This window comes from Apteryx rowi, unplaced genomic scaffold (genome assembly GCF_003343035.1).
Source record: "Apteryx rowi isolate R43461 unplaced genomic scaffold, aptRow1 scaffold_160, whole genome shotgun sequence".
Taxonomy (NCBI): Eukaryota; Metazoa; Chordata; class Aves; order Apterygiformes; family Apterygidae; genus Apteryx; species Apteryx rowi.
In genome coordinates this window covers 340240-365155 of record NW_020447864.1, presented here as the reverse complement: position 1 = coordinate 365155, position 24916 = coordinate 340240, and the positions used below count along the sequence as shown (strand labels likewise).

Sequence of the window (24916 nt, the reverse complement as noted above, 5' to 3'; positions counted from 1 at the left end):
GAGCGCGGGGCGGTTAACGGTAGTTCCCCTGCCGCCGTTGTGACTGGGGAGACGCGGGGCTGGCAAACGGCCGCCGGGCGTTTCCAGCCAGAAACGTCAGCTCGCCCGCCTGAGCCGCGTTTCCAAACGCTCCTCTTCCGACGAAGGCCACCTTGTTTCTAAGGCTGCTTGGCTCGGGAGGAGTGTTTGTTGTTGACCAGCTGAAGCAACTGGAGAGGAATTCAGGGGAAAAACGCTTAGAGGGAAGGAAGGCTTTGAATTTTTAATTCTAATATGAGGAGAGTTAGACTAAAGCTAAAGCTTTGAAAAAAAGTGTTAGGGCAAAGTAGAGTTAAACTCTCTTGTTGCGAGAGTTTAATTTCTAGAGCGGTAATAGTAGAACCCAATTATTCTGTGAAAGGGCCATCAAAAAATGCAAACAACACTAGGCAATGGCATTTTGGGCTTCGTTTTGGTAAGACATAGCAGTAAAGATCAGATTACAGTGTTTACAAGTGTGTTAATTTTAATTAAGTGGAAAATCAGGGACTTGATTATGGAGGAGGATAGGAATTTTTTTAACTTGGAGATGTTAAAAGTGTCTTGAACTTGTATTCCAAATATGAAGAAAAACAGTAGGAGAAAGGTTTTCTGTCCCAACTGAACAAATAACTATCTCTAAAAGGATATGAGGAATAAGTAGTGAGCCTTCAGGGAACGAAATGGAAAAGGACTGATCACCAAGTAGAGTCAAATGCGAAAGCCAAAAGGGTAAAAATGAAAACAAATGGAAAATATTATTTGGTGATTAAATAGAGAGCAAAGGAAAAATGGCACTTTGGAATGGGATAATGAAATAAATGCTGAGTATCTTCTTGGTATTGTCCCCAAACTATTAGAATTCTTTGCCTCTTGTCAGTAGGGATGGGGATCTGCTATGGGTGGTGGCAGAGGCAGAAGTGCCTAACAGGAAGGAGCTGTGGGAGGGAAGTTACTGCAGCCAGGAGGGAAGCAGAGCCCACAATGTTTAGTGAATTCATATTGGGAGATGGTGATTTGGGAGAGAGGGCAGATAATCTCAAAATTTTGAAAGAATGGGCATTGAATTGAAGGTCCAGGAACTTTTTTTTATTTGTATTGAAACAGATAAAGGAGACTACAGTATTCTTGGAAAATGGCACATGTAATATTAAACTGTTTTTTGGCAGCTTAACTGATTGCTAATTAGCTGGGCAGTAGACACAGAGACACTGCAGTTGGCAGTGTGCAAAGCCAGTTTGAGTCTGGTAGGGTTTGTTAACTGAAGTATGGACTCAGGTGAATGAGACTATAATGCTTTCAAGACAAAGTCCTGGAAGAGGGTTTAGCTGCCCTCCTTCAACACAAAGTCTAAGCTATAAGGTAGTTCAGAGACACCCAAGAGGCTTTGTATAGAACTCCTCTGTGTATGGTGTGGCCTGTACAGAGAAGTCAATGAGCTATCTCAGACCCAAGCTAGTTCTTGCATAAAAGCACAAGCAGAATTTCTGAAAGGGGAGGAGGAATCCCAGATCGCCTGCAAAACAGTCACTTGTGTGGCAAGAGAAGGAACACGAAAGAGGGGATTCAAAATTCTTTTTTAAGATACCCCTTTTGTTACACAGCTGTTCCTTCAGAAATACTAGTGTGCCTCTGTATTGTGCTCCCCAAAATATTGCATTTAAGAAGGGCTCAGTGCCACCTAGCTCAGATTTAGCACTATCTAGGCTTACTGGTCTTTCCTTAATGCAAAAGGCTGCATCATTSTTTTGAGAATCAAAATTTTCACGTTTTCTTCCCCTTTTCGGGGGTATCTACCAGTTCCTGTTTCTGTCAATAATGGAGAGATAGTTGCACTTCTAGAGTGAAAGAAGGGAAAAGATGACCATCAGATCAACTACCAGCTGACCTCCCTGTTACAAAAGTTACAAATATATTTATTTTGTTTTTTTTTGGAGATGCAAAGATAAATGGAAATTATGATAAAATGCAACATGAATTTGCCAAAGAGAGGTCATGTCAGATTAACTTGTGATGTTTCTTTCATATGCTGTGATTTCTAGGTGAGAGTAATGCAGTAGATTTCATCTATCTGGACATCAGAAAATCATTTGATACAGTGCTTTGTGGGAAAGTGGTATAGAAACTGTAGAAGATTAGAGATTACTGGAAGAATTATAAGGTAGGTGACAAACTAGCAAAAGGTAAATTTATTACAGTTTATTTAAAAAAAGGTGTTTATGGGCCATAAAGAAATTATTAGTAGATTTCTGTCAGGAAGTAGATCTTATGTAGTATTTTAATTAATGTCTTTGCCACARAAACTGGGAGTGCCTGTTATTTAAACTGATGACATGGAATTGAAAGTCATCAGTACTGAAGAGGATCAAAATATCTAGGAAAAGATGGGTGATGCTGAGGACTAGAGAAATAGATATAGGATAGAATTAAGAATAGGGTAAGTTACAAAATCAGGCAGGCAGGTATTGGGGACTAGTGACAACACATTCTACTATTAGCTGGAATCCATTCAGCTGGAAGACTCAAAAGAGGATTTTCTGGGAGAGCAAGTCCAGATGACAGCTGCCAATGTAACATGCCTATGAAAAAGGCAGCTGTGATCCTTCAGTGAATTGGGAACATTTCCTGAAGAGGAAAGAAAGCATTCACACCATTGTACAGAGTCCCAGTGAGACCTGTAGTATACTTCCTGCATTCATTTATGGTCACTTCTTTTTATTTCTTCAAACTTTTGAATACAAGGGCTACTAAAATTATTAGGCTAAAGGATATCTTTTGTTCCAGGAGGTGTATTCAAGACCTGTTTTCCAAATAATCCTTTTTAAGATCATTCAAATGTTTTTCTAGAGCCATACTAAGAGTTTGAACATAAAGACAGTATGAGTATATTCTCTTTCCCCAAGCCACTTGATGGAAGTAAGCTTTTCTTTATTTTGTTATCTTAATCATGCTAATATCTCCAAGCCCAGAAGGAATGTATATCTGTCTTCTGTATAGGGCCACTGTCAGGGGGTAATGTGGAGTTCCTGAAAAAAAGAACATGCTCTACCTGCAAGACATAATTTTTAGGTTGTAGGGAACCTTCAGTCAACTTCATACAGATCTGAAAAGCTCCTAGTTTAGATCAGTCAACAGCTGTGCATTTTTAGGAAAAAAAAAATTTGTGGATCCAAGAACTTCCACAGCTTGATGATTTATCTTACGTTGCATCTTTATGTCTTTATTTTGTGTGTAGGAAATTAGTCTTTCTCAAATTATTGACTCATATTTTCCTAGTTTCTAAGGCCTTTGTCTACTTCAGCTTGTCCAACACGGAAGATGAGGAAAAAACTGAATACGGTTCTTTCTAAACCTCATCACCATGGTTTCTATTTTAATACAGAGCTCATGAGGTATTTAAGTCCAAAGTTCAAAACAGTGTAGCAGCTGCAGCAAAGACAAATTGTTTGCTGCTCCAAAGAGAACAGGAGCACTACTGCTCCCCAGAAGACTGAGATTCGTGAAGGTTAGGACTTAGTAAAGCATTTCATGCCATCTTCTTAAGGGAAACTCTTACACTCAAGTATTGTCAAAAAAGAAAGGAAAGAAATGATGAGGCCTTTGCTAGCTTGGTTCAATCATTCAAGTGACTTAAGAACAAAGTCAGCTGTTGTCTGCAATCATTTCAGTAGGCTGAATGGAGCTTCTCTTGTGCTTAGGAGCAAGAAGTGCTGATAAGAACTGTATGAGATTCAAAATAGAGATTCAAAAAGAGTTCATCCTGTCTTTGAGAGAGATTCTAGTTCAGTGTGAAATTATTATTTTAGGAATTACTGGACAAGGTTTTATGCTGTGTGGGTCAGACTTCATAGCTTTAAGGATACTTCCAGTTTTAAAATTGACAATCTCAAGTTTTTTATATCCTTGAATTATAACTAGCTTATATGTGTGTATTTTTGTATAGGAGTTAAAAGGTCTGAGTAACGGAAAATTTGTACCCTTGTGGCAGATAGAAGCCTAGCAGGACCCCTGTTTTTGTAACTGTTGAGAAATATGCATGTAAGAATAAAGACATAAGGAGACCTACTGAAATACCTAATTATCCTAATATCTCCTAATAATACCTGATATCTCCTAATATCTTGTTTGCTTTAGTAATACAGGTGTTAACACAGCTGCCACATTTTCACAGGCATTAGCCATGAAACAGTAAGAATTTTCTCTTAAGCTAGCATACATTTTCCAAAAGGGTTATATACATAGCCAAAGTGATACGCACAGGTATAGATGAGGACAGAACTGGTTCGTACTTTTAAAAGGTTAATGCATTTATTAGTTAAACTAATTCATTTGTTTGAAACTGTAAAAGTAAAGGAACACAAAACCTTTATTATCCAAGAGAGATTATTAAGATATCTGTCTTGATCTCTTCATTATTCCATGATTGAACTTAACAGGGACTTATTTAGATCTTCTCCCCACTGTGCTGAGTCTACACGCCATATCCAGTTCTTGCTAGAAGCAAGAATCTTCACACTTAAAATTTAAAAAAAGTGTGTAGAATGGGAACAGTAGGTTTCCAGACTCTAAGAAGAAATGAGATGGAAAGGTGTAAGAGGAACAATGAGGAATATGATGAACAGAAGACTTACTGTTTTTTTCATCCACAATTACAGAGTTGCTGATTAGCGGTTATCTTGTATGTAGGCCTAGCTAAAGAACCAAATTGGCTCTCTAAATTGTCCTAAGATTTGGAAAAGAGGCCTGTTTTTAGAGATAGCGGTAAAGATCTGGTAAAAAAGATGCAGGGACTGTAGGACGTTTTATTATTATTATCAGACAAAAAGAACTGTTTTCAGCATTTGTATTTCCCCAAGTTTTAAAGGAGTCTTGGGAAATGGTACTTGAACATGACAGCTAACTTTTCCAGATAATGTACTGATCTAGAGGTTGCATCTTATGCTGTAGGCCTGAAAAGCCTTGGTTTGCTTTAAATGTACTGTGTTTAAGGTCTTTATGTCGTCACTGGTAAGCAACCTTGTGCTTGAAGAATTTTCAGTATTTGCATTTATGCTAACCTGATATAGCTCAGGAATAAGTGTTAAACTTTCTTCAGTTACTGTATTTGAGAAAGATCAGTGCACCACAGAACATGATTATGTGACTGTATGTAAGACTAGAGCTCCAGGATCTGGCAATTACATGTTCTAAAAAGATCTGTTGTTGCATTCTGAATTAGTAGTTAGAACATCATAACAAATCATCCACTTTTACTCTTCTAGTTTTCTTTTGATTAAAAAGTAATACAGGTCAGAGTATATACTGGGAGCTGGCAGTCCAAGGACTTGTATTCCATTATGTCACCTAGCAACTTAATATGCTTCCAAATAAACAGCCATGTAAGTTTTATAATAGGTCAAACTTTAAGCCTTGTCTTTTTTTCTTTTTTTTCAAAGTTTTACTTTTCATAGACTTATTCTTGGCAACCGTGATGCCTTTTGGCTGAGATATTGATTAGAAGCTAGAATATTAAAGTCTTTCCATAGATCACATGGACTGGATTAAGGGCCCAGACTCTTCCACCAAAGTCTGAGTTTGTCACATCATCCAGCTCCTGCAAACTTTAATGCCAAATGTGTATTTTCTACATTACCAGAAAACCTCTGTTTTTCTCTTAAATGACCAGAATTTAAGATCTGAAACTTGGCCTAAGTTGAAATGTAATATCAGCTGAGTATGTTACGTGAGCTCTGCTGGGAATAGTGCAACCTTTATTTGTAAAAGCTGTGGTAATATAGAAGGATATTCATGTATATTTTGAGTGGGATGAGAAAAAGTTGTGGCAATATTCTTTAATGTGTCAGTTATCATCCCCAAATCCAACCAAAATCATATAACCTTTGTTTTTCTGCTTGTGCGTTCAGAATTGAAACAGTTAATGATGCCATTTAAGTTGTCATGTTCGCCTCTTAATAGTTCGGCCCATTGAGAAGAATAGGGATGAGTCTGTCTTTTAGGCTACTGTTACAATTTGTTTCTTAGAAAATAGTGCTACATGGTCATTCATGTGACAATTACATTTGGAAAGTACCTTAAAATATCACAGCTGTTCTGTCATTCTTACTAAATGCATTGTATTTTTCCTAAAAATTTATGTTTTGGTAGACTCAGCCAAGACAGAAAATCTTAAGATATCCTCCTAAGGGCTTTATATATATATGTATATATATACACACACATACATACACACACACATACATATATGTATGTATATATATAAATATACATATGTGTGTGTGTGTATTTGTTTGTTTGTTTGTTTTAGAGTAAAACAAATCCCATGAAAGACTATGGAGAAAATAAGGGATACTTAGGACTGACTTCAGCAGGCAATGAATCTTTTTGTCCAAGGGTTTTGTTTTTTCTTTTTTATTTCTAAACAATAAATTGCATCCTTTGTTGCAAACTACAATGCAGGGGACTCACATTAGCATACTTCTAATGCAATGCTGATGTTATCTATATTATTTGTTTGCCACAAATTCTCTGCCTTCCTCCTACATTTTTCTTTAGTATTGTAGTTTTTCTTATTTATTATTTTGTCATCAAACTTTCCAAACCCCTTTATTGATGTATCTCTCACCAAGGGAAAGATATAATGCTAGGTGACAATGAGTAGAAAAGGCTGTGGGGTTTGGGGGTTTTCTGGTCTGAGAACTAGTGAGAAATGCATATTCTTGCGTTCAGTTCTGTTCAACAAATAATTCCTTTCATAGTCATTATAAGACTAGTTTGTATATGTTCTTGTTTGAAGAGTATTACAATCCCATCAGCTTCAACAGAATATTATGAAACAATTATTAGTCATCATTGATTTATCATAATATTTCAAAATCAAAGTCATGAACTAGAAGTCCATTTTGTTAAGCACTGTATAAGTTCAGAATTAAAAAAAAAAATCCCTGCACAAAACAGCTCTTGTTATCCAAGCTTAGGACAGGAGGCAGTGCAGGAAAAGAGGGAAATACAAGGAAACGATGTGGATAATATTAGCATGATAGTCAGGCTCTCCGAGAGTCACTCTCTTACTAAGCTGTTGTACAGATATTACATTAAAGAGGATTTAAAGAAAGACAGTTATGTTATTTTACACGTTTTTATGAAGAGCTTTTTCCAAGAATGAATGCTAGCATAGGAGGAAGCAGGGAATGATTTGACTGAAAATGTAACATGGGCTTGACTGATCATGGACAGAAACCTGTCTGCCACTTGATCATGGATGAAGTGTATATATAATAAATAAGGGAGCGTTACTCGAGGATGCAAAGTTACTGGCAACATAACCTAAGTGAACAACTGAAAGGATGATTTTTGCAGCAGCATTCTGAATGTGTATGGGGATAAGGAAGGGGCAAGATTTCATTCACTGGATCTAGATAGGAGCAAATTGCAACAATATGATGTAAGGTGGTTATAGCTATGGAGTCAAGTTTTTAAGTCAAAAAGAGGAGGGATAAAGACTTGGCTCTGAGGCTCACAAAGTATTGTTAGATTAAAATAGAGGACATGATACAGGAGATATATTGAAGGGCGCTTTAGAATGTGTAAAGGCAAATGTAAGTGTAAAGTGTCCAGCCAGTAAAAGTAAGCTGCATTTTTTAGCTTATATAGAAATGGAAAAGAGACAGGAAAATGAAGTAATAGTTTGGAGGCAAAGGGAAGCAAAGGTATCAGATCACTTGAKGGCTTTTTGGTCTGCCGTTTTATTAGGATGGAAAAGGTTGATGTGTACTCTTAGTGTGGGGAGAGGGAAGAGAGAGGAGAGTAATTAAGGGAAACAGAGAAAGGTAATAGTTGGTTTCATCAGAGGATGGAATAGGACTGGGGAGCTAGTACATGTTAAGGGACAAGAGTAGGTAAGCAGATGTGAAACTTTTTTATCTACAAGATGGAGTTACAGAAGAAGAGAAGGCTATCTATAAGGAAGCAAAGGTTTGCCTCATAATTTAAGTAGCCTAGAATAGCTAAAACTAAGGAAAGTTACTTACATTGACCTCAAGACACTACCATAATGAACACAGAGAAGTATTTATACAGGCTCACGGGTGCTTTGACATGGATATAATAATATGCTTCAGCCAAGCATGTCAGACGTTAACACATTTAGCTGCAGAGTGGGTTACATGCTCTTTTTCTTAGTGGAGAAAATTAAGACATGGAGAAATTGAGCAATGTGCCCAATAGCGCAAGCACAGCCTGGAGTGAAACCAGAGAGAAATTGTCTCTTCAGTACCAAGCTACTAAGTACCTTAGAAGATCAAGACCAAACTTCCTAATAAAATTCCCATGTATTGGCTATTCCCATGCTATTGTAAACAGGGAACAAACAGGACAATGCACAGATCTTTGCTGCTATGTCTCTGTTCATGTATTGTTTTTTACAAGGTAGCTGGTTTTCCAAAAGTTTGGTTTTAAATACTGTTTTCTGTCCACAAGTCTGTGAATAGGTGGGATACCTGCATGCTGTTACTGAAGCATACAGCATCCTAATATTTACTGAAAGTAATACTTTCCATACTGGAAAAAAAAGTCTTAGGGAAGACTGACATCAAAGAAATGTAAAAATTAAGAAGCGCTCTTGAGCTGTTTGAAACCAAATAGAATAGCCGTTATTTAAGCAAGTTCCAACAGTATTTCCAATCTTTTTTTTTCTTTACAAGACTATGTGTTTTAAAGTAATGAGGGAAAGAAGAGGTTTTCTTTTTGTCAACTTCCAGTTTTTGGTTTGAAATAAGCCAACTACTATAGCTCATTCAGTCTCAAATGCCAAATGCATTTAAGGCCAGGTGATTTTGTCACATGCTGATGTCGTGTTTCCAGTTCTGCAGTTCAGAAATTTTATAAATGGGGAAGGGTTGGTATCCAAGGACTGCAGATATCAGTTATTTGCCAGTGTGAAGAGACAGACTTCCTGTCTGAGTCACCGTATTAAAATAAAACAAGTTAATTTACCCAGTGTTGACCTTACATATCTGTATTGGCCATGGATCATCTGTTTAGTTGTTGCTTAGACTTATCTAGCATCTTGTACTTACGAGTCCCCAAGCACTTAACAAATGAGTGAGTTTTAATTCTCCTGTCTTTGAAATTAAATCACCTTCAAATTAAGGCTGAATCTAGGACTCTAAGTTTATCAATATGTGTTTTACCTGTTGTTTCATGTATGACTGAAGAACACAAAAGTTAATTAAATTGTCCAAAGTCGAAAATAGAATAAACCAAGAGTTGTCCCCCTTTTCTCATCCAACAACTGTGTTGCATTTCATCTCTTTTTTACAGTTCTTCACTGAATCAGAGTCTTACTGTAATCATTGTCAAGAAAACTACAAGCATGATTCCTACTTTTTTGATCTTTTGCATGGTGTTTATAACCAAGACTGTGAGGCATAAATTCAACAACAGTCTCTATACAGTATGTCTGAATTTCAGAAAGTGAGTTTCCTAAAGCCCCTAAAGGTCATTTGTCAGATATAGGCATTCTGTGGTGTCTGTCACTCCAGTGACTACTGATTTTACTTGTAATGTGGATACTTTGATGCTCTTTGATGTCAGAGTACTATGTCTGCTATGCTGTAAGGAGCTATGGGAACGCCTCTGCAGTCAGCTTTATATGCCCTTTTGTGATTACTTACCACAAATGTTAAGAGTGCATTCATAAACCAACAGCATTTGTTCATGGTATGTTATTATTAATCTAATTGTAGCTCTTCTGTAACTTAGAGGTACTATGGCAAAATCAGGAGCTCTGCAGTTGTTCAACTTTGCATTGTTCTGTGTCTCCAGAAGAGGGCAGTGGTTTGTATACACTCCAACCAGATTTTTCCAAAGCTATGCAAAGTTCATTCATAATAAACATCAAATATTAGAAATGATATTTAAAAATATTGGCAATACATATCGGATTGTATCAGTGAATAACAGGAGTTTCAGCAGTACATAAATTCATTTTAAGATTTTCTTCAGGATGTAGTCTTTTTCTACAAATGGATAGCACCTAGGTACTGTTTTTTAACACAATACATATCATTGTTAACAGTTACTGTCACCAAAGAGGATATTCTTTTGTGAACTAAGAAAAAGTATCCGTGGTAGTCTAGGCATATAAGAGGAGCAATAGTTTTTATTAGACAAGATGATGGGGCTGTGGTCCAAAAGCTTGTCCACTTTTCCAGTTATATAAATCTAATAAGACATGTAAGGACTCCTTATGAATGTTTTTATATTTTCAGAGGTGAAGTCTGATCCACCAATAGGTATGAACAAGAAATGTTACTTGAAAAAGAAATGAAAACAAACAAAATCCCTGTCTATTGCCTACCTTCAGGTAAATTATACTTTTTTTCAGTGTTGAATAGAAATCCAGATATACAGACTAGGATCAGTCACTGTCAGATGAAATACTCAAATAGCCTCACCTGAAAGAATAATTTCTTTGAATGCTCTAAAGAGAAAGAAACCCTCCTTTCAAATGAGTTATAAGGCTATTTTAACAAACTAAATTATTAGTAGGAATATCGCATTTACCTTCTCCTTATTTACAGTATCCATTTAATAGTTTTATCTACCAGAAAAGCTGCACCAGTAAAACACAAAGGTTGGTGCAAATCACCAGTCAGAAGAAGAATTAACTGTCTTACCTTGGTAAAGGTTATGTTTTTATTTTGCCATAGTTTAAGTAACTTAAGAACAGGCCTGAATTTAATCCAATTTAAGTGCACTGTTTTTTTTACTGCTTTTATTATTAGTTATTGAACACTTAAGTTACTCTTGTCCTACAGCTGTGACATTTTTGCATGCCCTCATAGGCCTTACCTAGTCCTTTGGGTAAACTAGAGCACCCCCAGAGGCTTAATCCCGCATTATTATAGTGAACGTGATCAAGATGCAATCCAAATGATGGCAGCAAAAAGAAAAATGGTAGGAAGGATTGTATAACATCTCAGAAAACAACTAGACCATCTGATAAGCAATTGTTTAGATTACTTACTGAAGTTTTAGAATAACGCTGAGTAAAGCTGAATCACGTTGGCATGAAGCACCTTAGAAATAATTGTTTCATATCACTTGTTAACTAATTTGTACATTTACTGAAGTATTTTTCTTAGCATTTGAAGGTCTCCAGATGCCAAGTGTGTATCACAATTTTCTTCTACTTCACATAAAATTACTTAATGAATATTGGCTTGCAGGCTTATTATCCTTCCAGCTAATTCCCAATTCAACTGAACTTGCCTTTTCCTGGGCTTTTTGCCACATTCCATTTTTCCCTATGCTGTTGATGTTATGTAGGACTGAAATGTGGAATTATCTACAGTTCATAAAAGAATCAAGTACCTTAGGCCATTGTGTTCATCTATTTTTAATGGACAGTAAATGCAAACATGAGTTAACAAAAGGCAAAGGATAAACACTTTTAAGCCAGACCAGTTCCCAGAGAAATAATTTAAAAACTTGTCAAACAATTTTTGAAACACAGAAGAATGATGATATCCCATAGATTCATTGTATATATTCTGGCATTGTAACTTTTGCTTTATATAATTTTTTCTAACTTGAATAATAATTTCCATTGAAAGATCTCAAAGATATATAGAGATATGAACAAAATCAGGCTTACAACACCATTGTGAGGAAAAGAAGCTGGTCAAGCCACTTGTTGCCAAAAGTGTATTCTTGCCCCAGTTAACTGCTTTTTGCAGCTCTGCCAGTACAAAGTTTCACAAAATACTTTATCCACCAATTCCTGATTATTCTTCTCCAGCATTTGGGTTGTTTTTGCATTCTCTAGTCTCTGAGAATGGTCATGACCAGTCTCTCATGTGAACTAATTATCCTCAGAGAGCTTAATTCTGCATCAAAGAAGTCACTCTCTCTTGTGATCCCCTCTACCATTCTGGAGTGTAACTGCGCTCCAGTGGTCCTGTGCTTCTGGAATGGCTTCTGAGGGCTACTCTGGCTGGGTATAATATAGCACAGTTTTCATCAGGCTTTAGAGTGGGGGAAGTGAAAGTGTCTTCATCCTATCTTTTTAAATAAGCCAAGCATCCATTCTGGTCTAACCCGATCTAATTTTTTTTGCTGAAAATTTGTGAGCAAGTACTCAGTCAACAATTCTTTAGTTAGAATTCATCATTCATCATTCCCTGTGCAATGAATCCCAGTCTCTTCCTGCAAGCTCACTGGCCTTATCCTACCTTTCAGCCCTCAGTGCATTCTTCAGCTCTTTTCAGTTGATATTAGTATTATCTAATTATATGTTTAAGCCTTTATAAAAAATAACTTTTGCCTCCAACTGTAATAGATTCCCTTTTCTTATAAAATTATATTGCATGATTACATACATATCAACTACAGAACACTGAATGTTCACATGCTTTGAGCATTTCTCTCGTGAGCAGCTTCTGCTTTCACAAAACATGAACAAAACAGAGAGCAAATACACCCCAAAAAATTCCTCTTGAGCATGCATCAGTTTACCATTTGATTATTACCAAGCATTGTCTAGGTGATTGGTCCCACAGCTGGCCATAAGCGATTCCTTTGAAAGTGAAGGCTTTTTAATTCTGACTTGCTGCAGACTTCCCTATGAACTTGATTTGTGGATTGCCTCACCAATTAAATATATAAGGAAATCCAAACAGTCCCTCTTTGTTTCATAACTGTGTCCCAGAATTGTGTTTCTGCCTACTCAGCCAGGGCCCTCGATACCCATGGCCTGAACTGCTTCAAGCGCTGCCTTTTCTTTGCTCCCCTCCAACTTGCAGTTTGGAGTTCCTGACATAATCTGGCGTATCTTCTAACCTTAATCCTCTTAGTCCCAAATGTGGTACCCTTACGGTGCTATCTCTGTCCATCCGTTACTCTAGCCTGGCCCAAATTACTAGTTTGAATTGCCTGTGTCTCATTCTCTGGCATCCTTCCATTTTAGCCTCTTAATTCTTCAATAAAATATTGATCAAACCAGATGTATCTATGTAAACAATTTGACAATTCTAAAATATTAATGTTTTGTGATTAAACTTTTGCTTCTTGTTGTTAGTAATATCTGGTAGCGTTAGGTAACCATCTTCTTACTTGCTGTTGAAACCAAGCCTGGGCCAGAAAGTGTTCATTCAGCTATGAAAACAAAGCTCCTAGTCATAAAATTCTCAGTCTTGATATAAAAATACTTTTGAGAATGTCAGTGTTTTTTCAGAAGTAAAATGAAATTCAATCTTTTCTGCCATCTTTTGCTGAGAGGAGTAATATGGGGTACCTGTGCTGCAGGGGTTCAGCTTGTCTATCTGCATGTCAGTCTGGACCAGAAGGTCCAGAGACTTTCCATATTCTGTGACCCTGCACCTGCATTTCATTCCACTGTATTGATATCCTGCAGGAAGAACTTCGTAGAGCTGACTACTGTAGAGAGCACACTACTGTAGAGTGTGCAGAGAACTGTAGAGAGCTTGACTAACCTATTCATAACCTGGCAGCCTTTTCCCCCTCAAAGCAAAAATATGGACTTCCTGTGCATTTTGGAATTTGCATTAAGAGAGATTAGTAGGATTCACTGTTATTACCTTCTCCACTTGTGTCTTTGAGAATGGTTTAAATAAGTATGGTTTCTGGAAAGCAGCATCTCCTTTTTGTGTATCCATTTGACTACTTCGGCCTTTCTGACGCTATCCTTGAGCATGCATCTGTCCTATCAGAAGGAACAATACATTTGGCATCCCGAATCAGAAAAGTGTACAGAGACTTTTGTGATTACGTTCATGCCAGTAATCTTCTCTCTTCAGTAAACTAATTTCATATAACATGTTAGTTTAACACAGGATGTGCACACAGGAAAGTGTTTGCTGTTTCCTTGTATTGAAAGAATTTTTCCGCTATCAAGGTATTGAGGAAGATGAACACACCCTTCTAAAATAGTTGCTCAGTTGTTGTCTTTAGCCCATATGAAATAAATTATTTGAAACCCTGTCAAATCAGGTACCCTGAAAACAAGAAAGGATGAAGTGAGGAGAGTCTTTATGTACCTTTGTTCTTCAACATCTCAGCATCTGTGTATCAGAGACACAAGCACCTAATAAGAATATTTTGTTATTTTTCATTTTTTCCAGTCTGAGGAGCTCACAGGTTTTTACAAAGAAGAATGAGATTAACCTCATGGTATCCATGTCAAGCACTCAATTCTATAATATCCATTATACACAGATGAAGAAACAGACCAAGAGAGAGGAAGTACTTTGTCAAAGAGACGGAAACATATGTTTATGTTTTACACAAACTGTCACTTTCATGCCTTGGCTAAGTTGATCCAAATGTGATTAAATTGTTACACTTTCATATATATGTAAAATTCATCTGAAAAAAATGCATGAAAAACTTCTAGATTTCAGTTAATTCCTGTACCTAGTCAGGACAAGAATCTTCTAATAACAATTTTTATGATATAAAATTTCATAAAATGACACTATATGTTATAAAATAACATGTTTGAGCATGTCACCTTTCCATCTATTCTGGAAATAATGAAAAGAAATGAAGGATCAAAGATTTATCTGGGCTGATTCACCTCTACTAATATTCATAAATGGCCTGTCTTCTTCTAGAAGTGGGTATATCAGAACAAAATGTACTAATTTATAGCACACTTGCAAATGTGTTGTATCTTGGTCTTAGGATATGCTGAGCGTCTCAACTTCGCATACTTCAAACAGCCTTGGGACCCTAAGGAATACACTCTAGGATTCCAAGATCAGCAGGCTTAGACACATGAGAACTGTTATTCTGGTTTATTTTTGAGAATTTCCAGCTCATTGGGTTTGGTGAAGTTTTAGATGGACTTTCATTGTGCAAAACACTATTGCCATCCCATTGGGTAGTATAACCCTGCATTTATTCGTGTGGGATATGTCTTGTTCCTCTTGAGTTGCATGGACAATTTTAAGCCCCCTGCTTTCTTGTGTACAGTTCAAGTTCTTTTAAATTTCCTCTGCTTGGTTCTTGTCTCTGCATCCGCTGCTGTTTAAAGACAATGAGACAGAAGGATCCAGACTCAGAGCTGGTGTAAATGGATTAAATCCTTCCAGAACATTGTTCCTGCTTGCTGAAATTCAGATCTGGACCCATTTTGTTAACCCACTCCCACTCTCAGTGTCTTCAGCAAAGCTCACAGCCAGTATCTGTAGTTGCCTGCAAGACATTTCTTAGCAGCTGTCTTACCTTGTCTTCAGGAGGCTACAAAACTCATTTGTGCCCGTGTTTGTACTCAGAGGACTTGAGTCCTGTCTCTGTGTAGTCTCTGTGAAGATAATATGGTAGTAGAACTTGTCCCTTCTCCCAGGCACAGTCATAACTTTCTGTTTTGTGTTTCATTGTTTTGTCTGCTATACTTCAGACACAAAGAACCTGATCCTGTGAGATACTGAGTATCCTGAACCATGGCAAAGTCAAAAGCAGCTAAGACCCTAGAAAATCACTTTTGGCTAGTCTGGTGATAACACCTGTGCCTCAAACATAGCAGAGTCTCTGCTGTTTGTATGTTTTCCAAGAATGTGTGCATCAAGTCTTTGTGCCTGTGACCATAAGGCTGTACTGTGCTTCAGAAACACTTTCCTTCAGAAACACTAAGGAACTTCCTTGTGTTTTTATGCCCACCCCAAAAGACACAGTCATAGAAGTCACAGCCAAACTTTGACACATCTTGAAATGGCTACTCCACAAGAGGATAGCAATATGGTAACAGGGAAGCAGCAGAGTAAAACTCCTGTTTTTAGAAGACTTCAGCGATTATGCTGATAACTCATAAGTTCAGTATGATGACGTGAGTGGAAGTTTTGGAACTGGTACTTTTTTTTTCTTTAATTAACAAATGATTTGCAAAGAACAATGGTAAAGGGCCTAAACATTGGTAAACAAAAGCACCTAGAAGTGTGGATGTGACAAAATTAGAACACGAGATCTGGTTGCATGCTCACATTTTATTGATACTTGCTTCATTCCATGCACTGGGCATACACCATCTATAGCACAGGCTGGAAGGAAAAAAAGAATTGTCCTGAGCTAAATGTCTTGAGCTAAAATGCAGGGAGCTGGGTCCCATCCCATGTTCTACCACAGCTGTTTTGCATGGATAATGGATAAATATATCCATTATGAGTTTAACATAAGTTTGCAGGAGTTGCTTTAATTTTGGTATCTGTCGCTTACCAATATGTGATCTTCCAACTTCAGCATTCTTTTAATGTTATTAAAAATATAATGTAGTTAGGTATAGATTGTCACTGCTTCAGGTTTACTGGTTTGATTCTGTGGACCACTGATGTATTTGCATCCACACCCACAGAAAAGATTTTCTGAAAAGTTGTTTTAAACCATTGTAGGAAGTGACTCAGGATAATTGCTAGTCTAATAGGCTCTCTTGGCTTCCTGGAGTCTTTTAAAAATAAATCCTTTGCAAAAAGAGAGAACGTCTAGGAAAGAAAGTAAAAAAATAGTGCCAGTCAAGACACTTAAATTTGATACAGTCCACATAATTTGATTCTACTTCTAATACAGACTTCCCTGATGTTTTGTAACCTATAATGATTGCTGTTAATATGGTATATCATTGGTGGCACTTCTGTCTGCATGGTTGTCCTCTGTGTGTGTATGTTTTTTTTTCCCCAAGTTGTTTCTCTGACTTCTTTGAAGCACATATGCTCTAAGAGTGCTCAATCCAATATGTGTGTGACGGAAGCCAAAAAAGTATTGTCCACAAAGCTCTCAAAGGACCCTGGTTAGCCTGAATTCACTATATAGTTTTTGGTGGAAAATAAAATGAGTCTTAGCTAGCTCTGAGAATAGCTAGTCGGGCTGTGATGTATTACAAAAATGTTGTTTAAGTCTGATATTATATATCTGCAGAACAATTTTAGTTTACAACTGTCCAAATTGTCTGGCCCACTCAATTCTCTTTGGTCCAGTTGGCTGATGCAAAGGAGTCAGAGCCTAGCCACAACTCCCTGTGTGGGACAGAGCTCATTCTTTCCTGCCTCCTGTGCTGCCAGTGGCCAGGGCAGGGTGTGGTCAGCATGTGCTGCCCTCTGTCTATCCCCATGTACAAGTACACTCCATCAAGGCTAGGACTGTTGCTAAATTTAGTTTGAGGAGCTCAATCTATCCCTCAGTCTCTGAGTTCAGCCTCTGCAGTGTGCTGCAGAGATGCTCACTTTATAAATCTTTCTTACTTTACCACTGCACCACTTTTAATTGGAAGCAGTCCTTCAGATGTGTGAGCTTCATTCTCCCCTGGTTCTTGCCTTTTTTTGACTTTGATACTGGAGGAAACGGAGTGTAAAATTCTGTCAGTCCATTGCCTAACTGTAAGTACAAGCTTGTCTAGTATCATGCATTGATTATGATACTCAAACACTTGTCTTTCTCTGCCTGGTCCTCTGTGGCTAAAGGGACATCTCAGGTACAGTATAGTACAGCACCAGAACGTGCCTGCTTCCCCCTTACCTGATGTGCAAGGTATGGTCCCTTGTACAGGACATAGCAAGCTGTGGCGACATCTGAGAATGGTCCTTCTTGCTGGCGCGTCCCTGTCTGCAGCACAGCACCAGCTTTCCTCTCCATCACATAATCTGCTTTACTGGCATCTGATAGGCCATGATACTGTTTCATGCACTGGAAATTAAAATACATCTAGGAGATCTGTAAACAGTTTCATTCTGGTCAAAGCAGTGGGGAATTAAATCTGGAGGCTACAAGTGTGCAGAAGAAAGGATTCTGTCTTACAAAATAAAAGGAAAATCACCTGATAGATTTAAAAACTATCACCAAGACTGTTTGCATCTGTGGACAAACACGGAGCACTCTGCAGGCTTTGGAGTGTGCTATTCTTTTGAACATATGCCATAACTTTGCATTTCCTGACTTCAGTGGATTGAAAGAAAACCTGGCTGACTGCCAAACTGAAATACATGCAAAAATAACATTCATAGCAATGCCAGTGCAAGGGTAAGAAACAGCATCTGAAAGAACCTCATGCTTCAGGGTGTAAACTGATCAGCTGTGGGGTTCAAGAAAGAACTTCTCTTCTCCATTCTCCCTCCAGCTCGTATGTAATATTCCATCCCACAACTGGCTAGGTGTATTGTGTTTTCCATTCTTCATGCTCTGAATCATCAGGTATTTAACCACTGCTGGAGGCAGCATACTGGACTAGAGAGCTCAAATAGTCTGTTCCAGTATGGCAGCAAGAATGATATTTGAATGTGGTTTCATTTCCTTTGGTTTATTTTTTTGTTCCACAGCACCAACGGGCTGACAACTAGAGTGCTGTAGTTGCTCATGTGAATATGTATTGAGACTGTTTTTGATATGAGGGACACATGCTCTCAGTCATACACTAGTGATGAAGTTCACCTTAATGCAGAGGGTCTCTCTCTGGTTTCTGTTTTTTAGGGTTGAGTAATGCCTATGCTTGGGTTGGTCCTGTGCATGAGATTGATTTTCACCTCCAAAAGCGCCTGTCTCTAGTATCTTTTGGGAGAAGTACTGTTGTAAATAAAGGATGCTTAAAATAAAGCAAATAGTGCTCCCACATGCATACACCCAGTCCACTAGAGAGGATGCTGGTTCTCCCGTATTGGAAACAAGACTACAGATTGTCTGCAGATGGGATCTTTATCCTCTTCATACTGTGGTGGTGTCCTCTACAAAGGGCTCCTGTTGAGTCTTGTGGAAAAGAGTCTCATGATTCAGTGCAAAGGTTATGAATATACAACCATACAGAACTGGCTATTCTTCCCATTCATTTCCAGAAAGGAAATGCAACAAGTTCGTGGAGGTGGTGTCTTAAATGTGCAGTAACTGGAATGCTGTAGCACTTGTGACAGGGATGGAAGTTCTGCCTGGTACTCTTGTGAGCCAGTTGCATTTTATGAGTCATGTCCCTTCGGGACAGAAATGAAGTGTGCTACTGGGTCACAGGTTAATAGCAACTTTCCCTGTCATTGTCCTTATCATGTGTGGTAAACAGAGAATTTCAGTCCTTTGGAATAATTTGAGTCTTTTAAAATAAATCCTATTTGTAACTGGGTCACACTCCAAGACAGGCTATGTTTATTAATGCATTACTTCTGTGAGATAGTCAGGATTTCCACTGTGCCTCCTTTCCCGCTCTCTAGGGAGTAGAATGTAATATAATTTTGTAAGTTAAACAGAGAGAAAGCAGGAGTCATGAATAGCTGTCTCATCTTTGACGAACAACAGGAGCCTTTATTGGGCTTTAGAGGGTTTGTGAACCGCAGGAGCTGAGTCAGTTAAAGCTGCTCCAAAGTAGAACTACCTACGAGAAGCAGCTCTGGTATCCTACCTCCATAGGGTACCAGAGAAGCCCTGAATCACTCTGCCTTCAGAGTTCCCTGTAGATATCTATGGGACAAGCTGCCAACAGGTAGCAACTTAACTCTACGGTGGAGCTTCCAGATGAGTAGTATCCAGTGTGGCTGGAGGTTGGGGGGAAGGCACTCATGCCCTGAATTATCTTTATTGATCTTTAGAAGACAAGTGACAAATCCGATAGCCAGAAGGGAGAACAACCCCGCTTGTTCAGTGCTTCAATTGTATAGTCCAAACGGGGTTCTTTTCATTAATAAGAAAACATTTTATTTCCTTCGCTTGACAGAATAGTGCTTTAGGGCTTGGAACAGTTTCTTGTTGCTGAATATGACAGATTCGTAGGCTCATTTTTTAAGTACAAAGGTGGAAATTTTTTTTAGAGACACCATTTTCTTCTGGATTTTACCTGAAGGATTTTGGTCATAGTGTTGACATGCTGATATGGGGCTAGCTGGCATTAGATAATTATCAGAGTGAGATTGATTTGAAGCCTTTTGAAGTTGATCAGATGATTCTTATTGATTTCAAAGAGCCCTGGCTTAGCTCCAAGTGTGATGATAGTAGAGCAGAAGAGAGAAAACATATGCTTATGAAAAAACTAATCCACACAGCCCCAAATGGTATATTTCCTCTGCCAGTAAGTTGTAGAGGAAAAAAAACCTTGGCTTTACATTTTGAAATAACATTTGCATCTCCAAAAGCGGTATCAAGACACTTACTTCTTTTATCTGTTTACAAACGGAAGTAAAGGGCTATGAAAAAAAACACCCAAAAAACAGCTGCTAGTATAAAAGCGCATTTGTAGACTCTAGAAAATATTGAACAAGTTTTGAATTTCTTGAAGAGCTCTGAAATCAGACAAGGCTCACTCAAGGACTTTCAAAATTTATCACTCCACTCTCAGGCCTCAGTTTCCTCATATCTTAGGTGGGACTGCTGATACTTAGAGGTTTATAGTTAAGCTCAGATCCTAAACGCAGAACAAAGAGGTGTTATCAGTCCAAATTTATCATCACTTGCCTCAGCAGGATTATGCCATGAGAGCATTTTGCTCTTCAAGTGCTGCTTGACATTAACTTTTGCTTCAGTTTTTGCTCTAGCATCTCTTCTATGTAACACTGTAAGTGGCTTTCACAGCAGGTGAAGTGTGTCATACTGTACAATAAGTGAGCAGGTACCAAAGAAATAACAGAAATAGAAATGTGAATATGTAGAACATAATAGAGATCAAAGTTCAAATGAATTTTCTGACCTGGGATTCATCTGAGGTGAGATACTTCTAGAAGGTATTTTGAAGTTAGGGTGGAAGCTGACCCACATGCCTGGGAAAATGTTACAGCTCGAAGGGGCTAGTACAAAACTGAAAGAGGATGTGGAAAAGGTGCTTAAGAAGGGATGTCTTGCTCCTCTTTCAGTTAAATTCAGTCAAAGCCTAGATGCAGCAGAGGGCTGTGGACTAGGAGTGTGTGTGGGGGAGGCCTCTTTGCCAGGCTTGATGAGAACAGTAGTTGTGCACTGCACATTTGCAGCTGAGAGGTTGGAAAATACCATTTTGCAAATGGGGACTCACATGGCAGACAGTTACACCCTGGGTGTGGGTATAATATAGAATGAGCAGAAAAGAACAGGGATTGTCCCTTACCAGACTTACACAGCCACATCCGTAGTTACCCCCCATTTCCTCTCTGACACCCTTTGGAGGGCTTTTCTATCCACAAGTGCAAAAATTATAAAGCACAAAGAACTGCAATCTAGGCTCTACCTAGAGAAACTTTTAGACCGTTCATGCCGTAAATATCTCTTAGAGGCTGTCTGACGTCAGAGGATTTGGAGAGAGAGGCTGGTCTGAAAGTGAAAACAGCAGCAGTTCCAGTCCCACTACAGTATAGTACAGCCAGCGAGAGGAGCAGCACAAGCATTTCTCTGTGTGGATTATAGGACTGCAGAACGGGGGGGAACTGTGCAGAGACATGGGCACTACAGTGTAAGTGCAGCTGCTGCAGCAACTCTTCTCTTTTTTTGCTTGTTTTCAAGAACAAATCCTTGCAAGCACTGCTTGCCTTTTCCTTTTCCTTTTCCTTTTTCTTTTTCTTTTTCTTTTTCTTTTTCTTTTTCTTTTTCTTTTTCTTTTTCTTTTTCTTTTTCTTTTTCTTTTTCTTCTCCTCTGAAACAACCTGAAGCCAGCTTGGCAGCCCACAGGATTCAGGTTTGTCTTGATTGCTTCTCCCAAAGGTACGCAGAGGGGCTAACAGTGCAGGCTTTTGCACCGCTCTGTATGTGGATGGGGTTGTCTGTATGTGTGTGAGTGCAAGGGGGAAGGAGAGAGAGGAAAGGATGTATCTTTGGAAGGCTAAAAAATTAACTAAAATCCAGCTCCTTCATGTTCTAGTAGCAGGACAGCAAAATCCCAAATAAGCCTTAGGCAAAAAAATAACTTCCTTAGGCCGTTTCACAATACAAGATTTCTTTTTTAACTCTTTAATCCTTTGTCATGTTGAGCTGCAAGCAATTCTTCTTTCTTCTTGGGGAGGACGGGCAGTTTCCTGACTCCCTGACAATGAAGTGCTGTCCCATCATATTTGCCAGGTTACTGAAGGTAGCAGATCCTAACAGGAGTATGGGGTGTCCCTCTCTGTCACATGAGGTGCCTTGAGCCTGTGCTAGCCTGGTACTAGGGGCTCTCCAAAAAGCCTACCGCTTCTGCAGACGAAACAGAGGTGTCTCTCACATACAGAAACTAGCTGTAACAGGTTCATTCCTGAAGGAGGCAGCTACTGGAAAGAAAGGAGAGTCTCCCTGTGAAAAACCTGCAGAGGTAATGCTACAGACACACAGTGCAAGCCTCAAGGGAATCTAGTGACTTTTTTCTTTTTTTTTTCTTTTTGACCTCAGCAGGCCAGAGATTACCAACCCTGCCTCACAGGAAGGAGGTGTTTTCACTGGGGCTGTGTTTATTTACAATTAAAATTTAGTGCTGCTTATCATTCCTGTAATTAGCCCTACTTCTCCCCACCTTCTCCCACCTGGATGTTCCTTGTTCACTCCCCCAGCAGAGACTGGAGCATTTTGGGGGACAGCTCTGGTGCCAACTGTACTCCTCAGTGGCACCTTCTCTGATCAGACCCATGATGGAAACAGCTCTTTTCCCCAGGCAGATAGAAGAGCTTCATGCCTGCTGTGCAACGCTGACTTCCTTAGCTAGCACTTAAAACTTTAGAAAACTCTTTGCAGTGCAGGTGCTGGAAGGAGAGATGACGCCCTTGAACATAAACAAAAAGCCAGGCTGAGGAGCAGCAGCCATGCAAATTGCACAATGTAGTGCGCTGTGTTGTCAGTAATTGGCTTCAGCCAACAAGCAGTCACAAGAGAGGCTGTTGCAAGTCAGTGCTCCCTGGGCTGAGTTGTTCTGGTAATGAAATAAGTCTGCAAATATTTTTCTTCTTGAGGGTGGCAGAGTGGACTGCTGCAGCAGGGAGTAAAGGAGGAAAGGTGAGGATGGGGAGGGAGGAGTTTTGCAGGGATGACCCCTGCTAAATGAAATTGGGCAGATCTGGTTTTCTGTGCTGAGAGCAAATGTGGGAATGTCCCTTTCCATGCCTGAGTGTACTGTGCTGGCTAATGTAATGGGGTAGACTTTACTGGGCAGATGTTCAAGCGCTAATCCCTGCTTAGCGATGTGATGCCATGCAAAGCAAGCTAGATTGAGCTGGAGAAAATGCAGCCGTACTGACTGTGTGTGTAAGGGAATGTGTTCACAGAACCAGATGTTGCAGGGGTGTATGCTGGAAGTGAAGTCTCCAGTCTTGGAAGGTGTTGGGATGGGATTTGGGCTGCTCTGCCATGACATATCAGAATCCACTTTGTGTCCTTTATTTATTTATTATTAGGTTGTATTTCCAGTAGCCTAGCAGCTCCTGGTTCAGTTTCTTAGGAACTGCCTAATCACATTGGCTGGCAATGTGAAAGAAAAAAATACTTAAAAAATTTAGTAACTTTGCCCCAATAAAAGCTTGAGAGCTGTTGCAGCCAAGACAACTGTGTGGAAGCAACAGGCACTTTTACCTGGTTCGACAGTTAGGCTGTCTGAAATGCATTAGCCAATATTGGACTATCTGGGACTAGTGAAAACTGGGGGAGTGGGAGAGAGGGATTAAGGAGGCTATAACTCCAGATTTGGGGTGTATTAAACTGACTCCTTCCCTTCTGTCTTGCTATTCCTCTCTCTGTCCCCCACCTCAGCATCCTATTAAGGAGTGACACTACCTGCAGGGGTTTGCAAGTTTGGAAGATACTTGTGGGCTTTTGGGCTGTTAGCCACAGTTCAGGGGGAAAGTTAGACACTAGGGGGAAAGATGGGAGGAGAACTGGGAAAAGGAGCTACAGATCTGACAGGAGATAAATATGGTGTCTCACAAGAATGCATCACTATCGCTCAGCATCCCTGAGCTTGGAGGAGGTTATATCAGTGAGAGAGTTGTTAGTTCTTCCATAGGTGGGCACTGACCAAGGGAGAACTTGGAAAGCGGACACAATGACGACAGGGCAGATGTCTTCTCAGTTTTGCTCTGTGAAACAGAAGGCAATTCCCTATTAGAGCTTATGGCAGTCACAGTGCAACCTTGAGGTTTTAAAAGTCTGTATTGTATGTTATGAAGTGCAGTCTCATGGTTTCACAGAGCTGAGTAAGCAGATTCTCTGGATATCTTAGTGGCTTTACTACACCGTATCACTTGTTGGCCGCTATACCCGCTGTTTATTTTAGCTGTGCTGCTTTTGTATAATGGAGATCATTCTGTTCATCTTGAACTCAGTGGCAAAATTTCTTCTTACCAAGTCTGGACCTGGTGTGCACTGACTGTATTTTACTGGCAGGGTGGTACTGCTAGAGTTGAACAGCCTCTCAAAGGCATCTCCCAGATACTTCTGTTTTTTCTCCATCTGCCTTACTTGCCATAAAATTCCGCCAAGGCCCAGTATAATCCCAGAAACACATCTAGTCATTCCAGGCCAGCCATCTGACCTAGCTCTTGAGCAATCAGAGGACACCATTTCCTGACATTTATGGAAAGGATGTGTGGGAGATTTGGCTCTCGGCTCTTTAATTAGTGTGAATTTTCAGACCTGGGTCAGTCCTATGGAGATCTGACCCTCTCCCACTTTCTGCCCCTGCAGCCCCCAGGCAAGCACAGCATGTTCCTAAACCAAAAGAAAATTGGCTGCTCTATTTTTGATTGGATGAAACAGTATGCATGTCTGTTCCTGTGCTTTGCATTGTGTTTATGGTGGACAGTGGTGTTGCTTGCAGCTTTTTCCTTTCACCTATCCCACTACCTAATATCATACTCCTTTGAACTGATGCATGTGCAGCAACCTGATAGTAGTAGGACTCAGTAGGTATACTAACATGCAATAGATCTGATTTATTTTTTGTCTTTCTGCAGTTCCACTTAACAGTGGAGTTACTCCTGTTTGGCAGTACTCTGAG

At 39.2% G+C, this 24916-nt stretch overlaps 1 protein-coding gene across 1 annotated transcript in view; it reads right to left on the bottom strand.

The window, feature by feature from the left end:
• KIF6 (kinesin family member 6) overlaps nt 1–24369 on the bottom strand; it is a 201797-nt gene extending 177428 nt beyond the window's left edge. Inside the window, exons 1-2 of the mRNA XM_026059833.1 lie at nt 24262–24369; nt 17545–17712 (exon numbers count right to left, since the gene is read on the bottom strand). Coding sequence (XP_025915618.1) covers nt 17545–17712; nt 24262–24369 — 276 coding nt within the window. The remainder of the gene's footprint in view (nt 1–17544; nt 17713–24261) is intronic.
• Nucleotides 24370–24916: the final 547 nt, after the last annotated feature.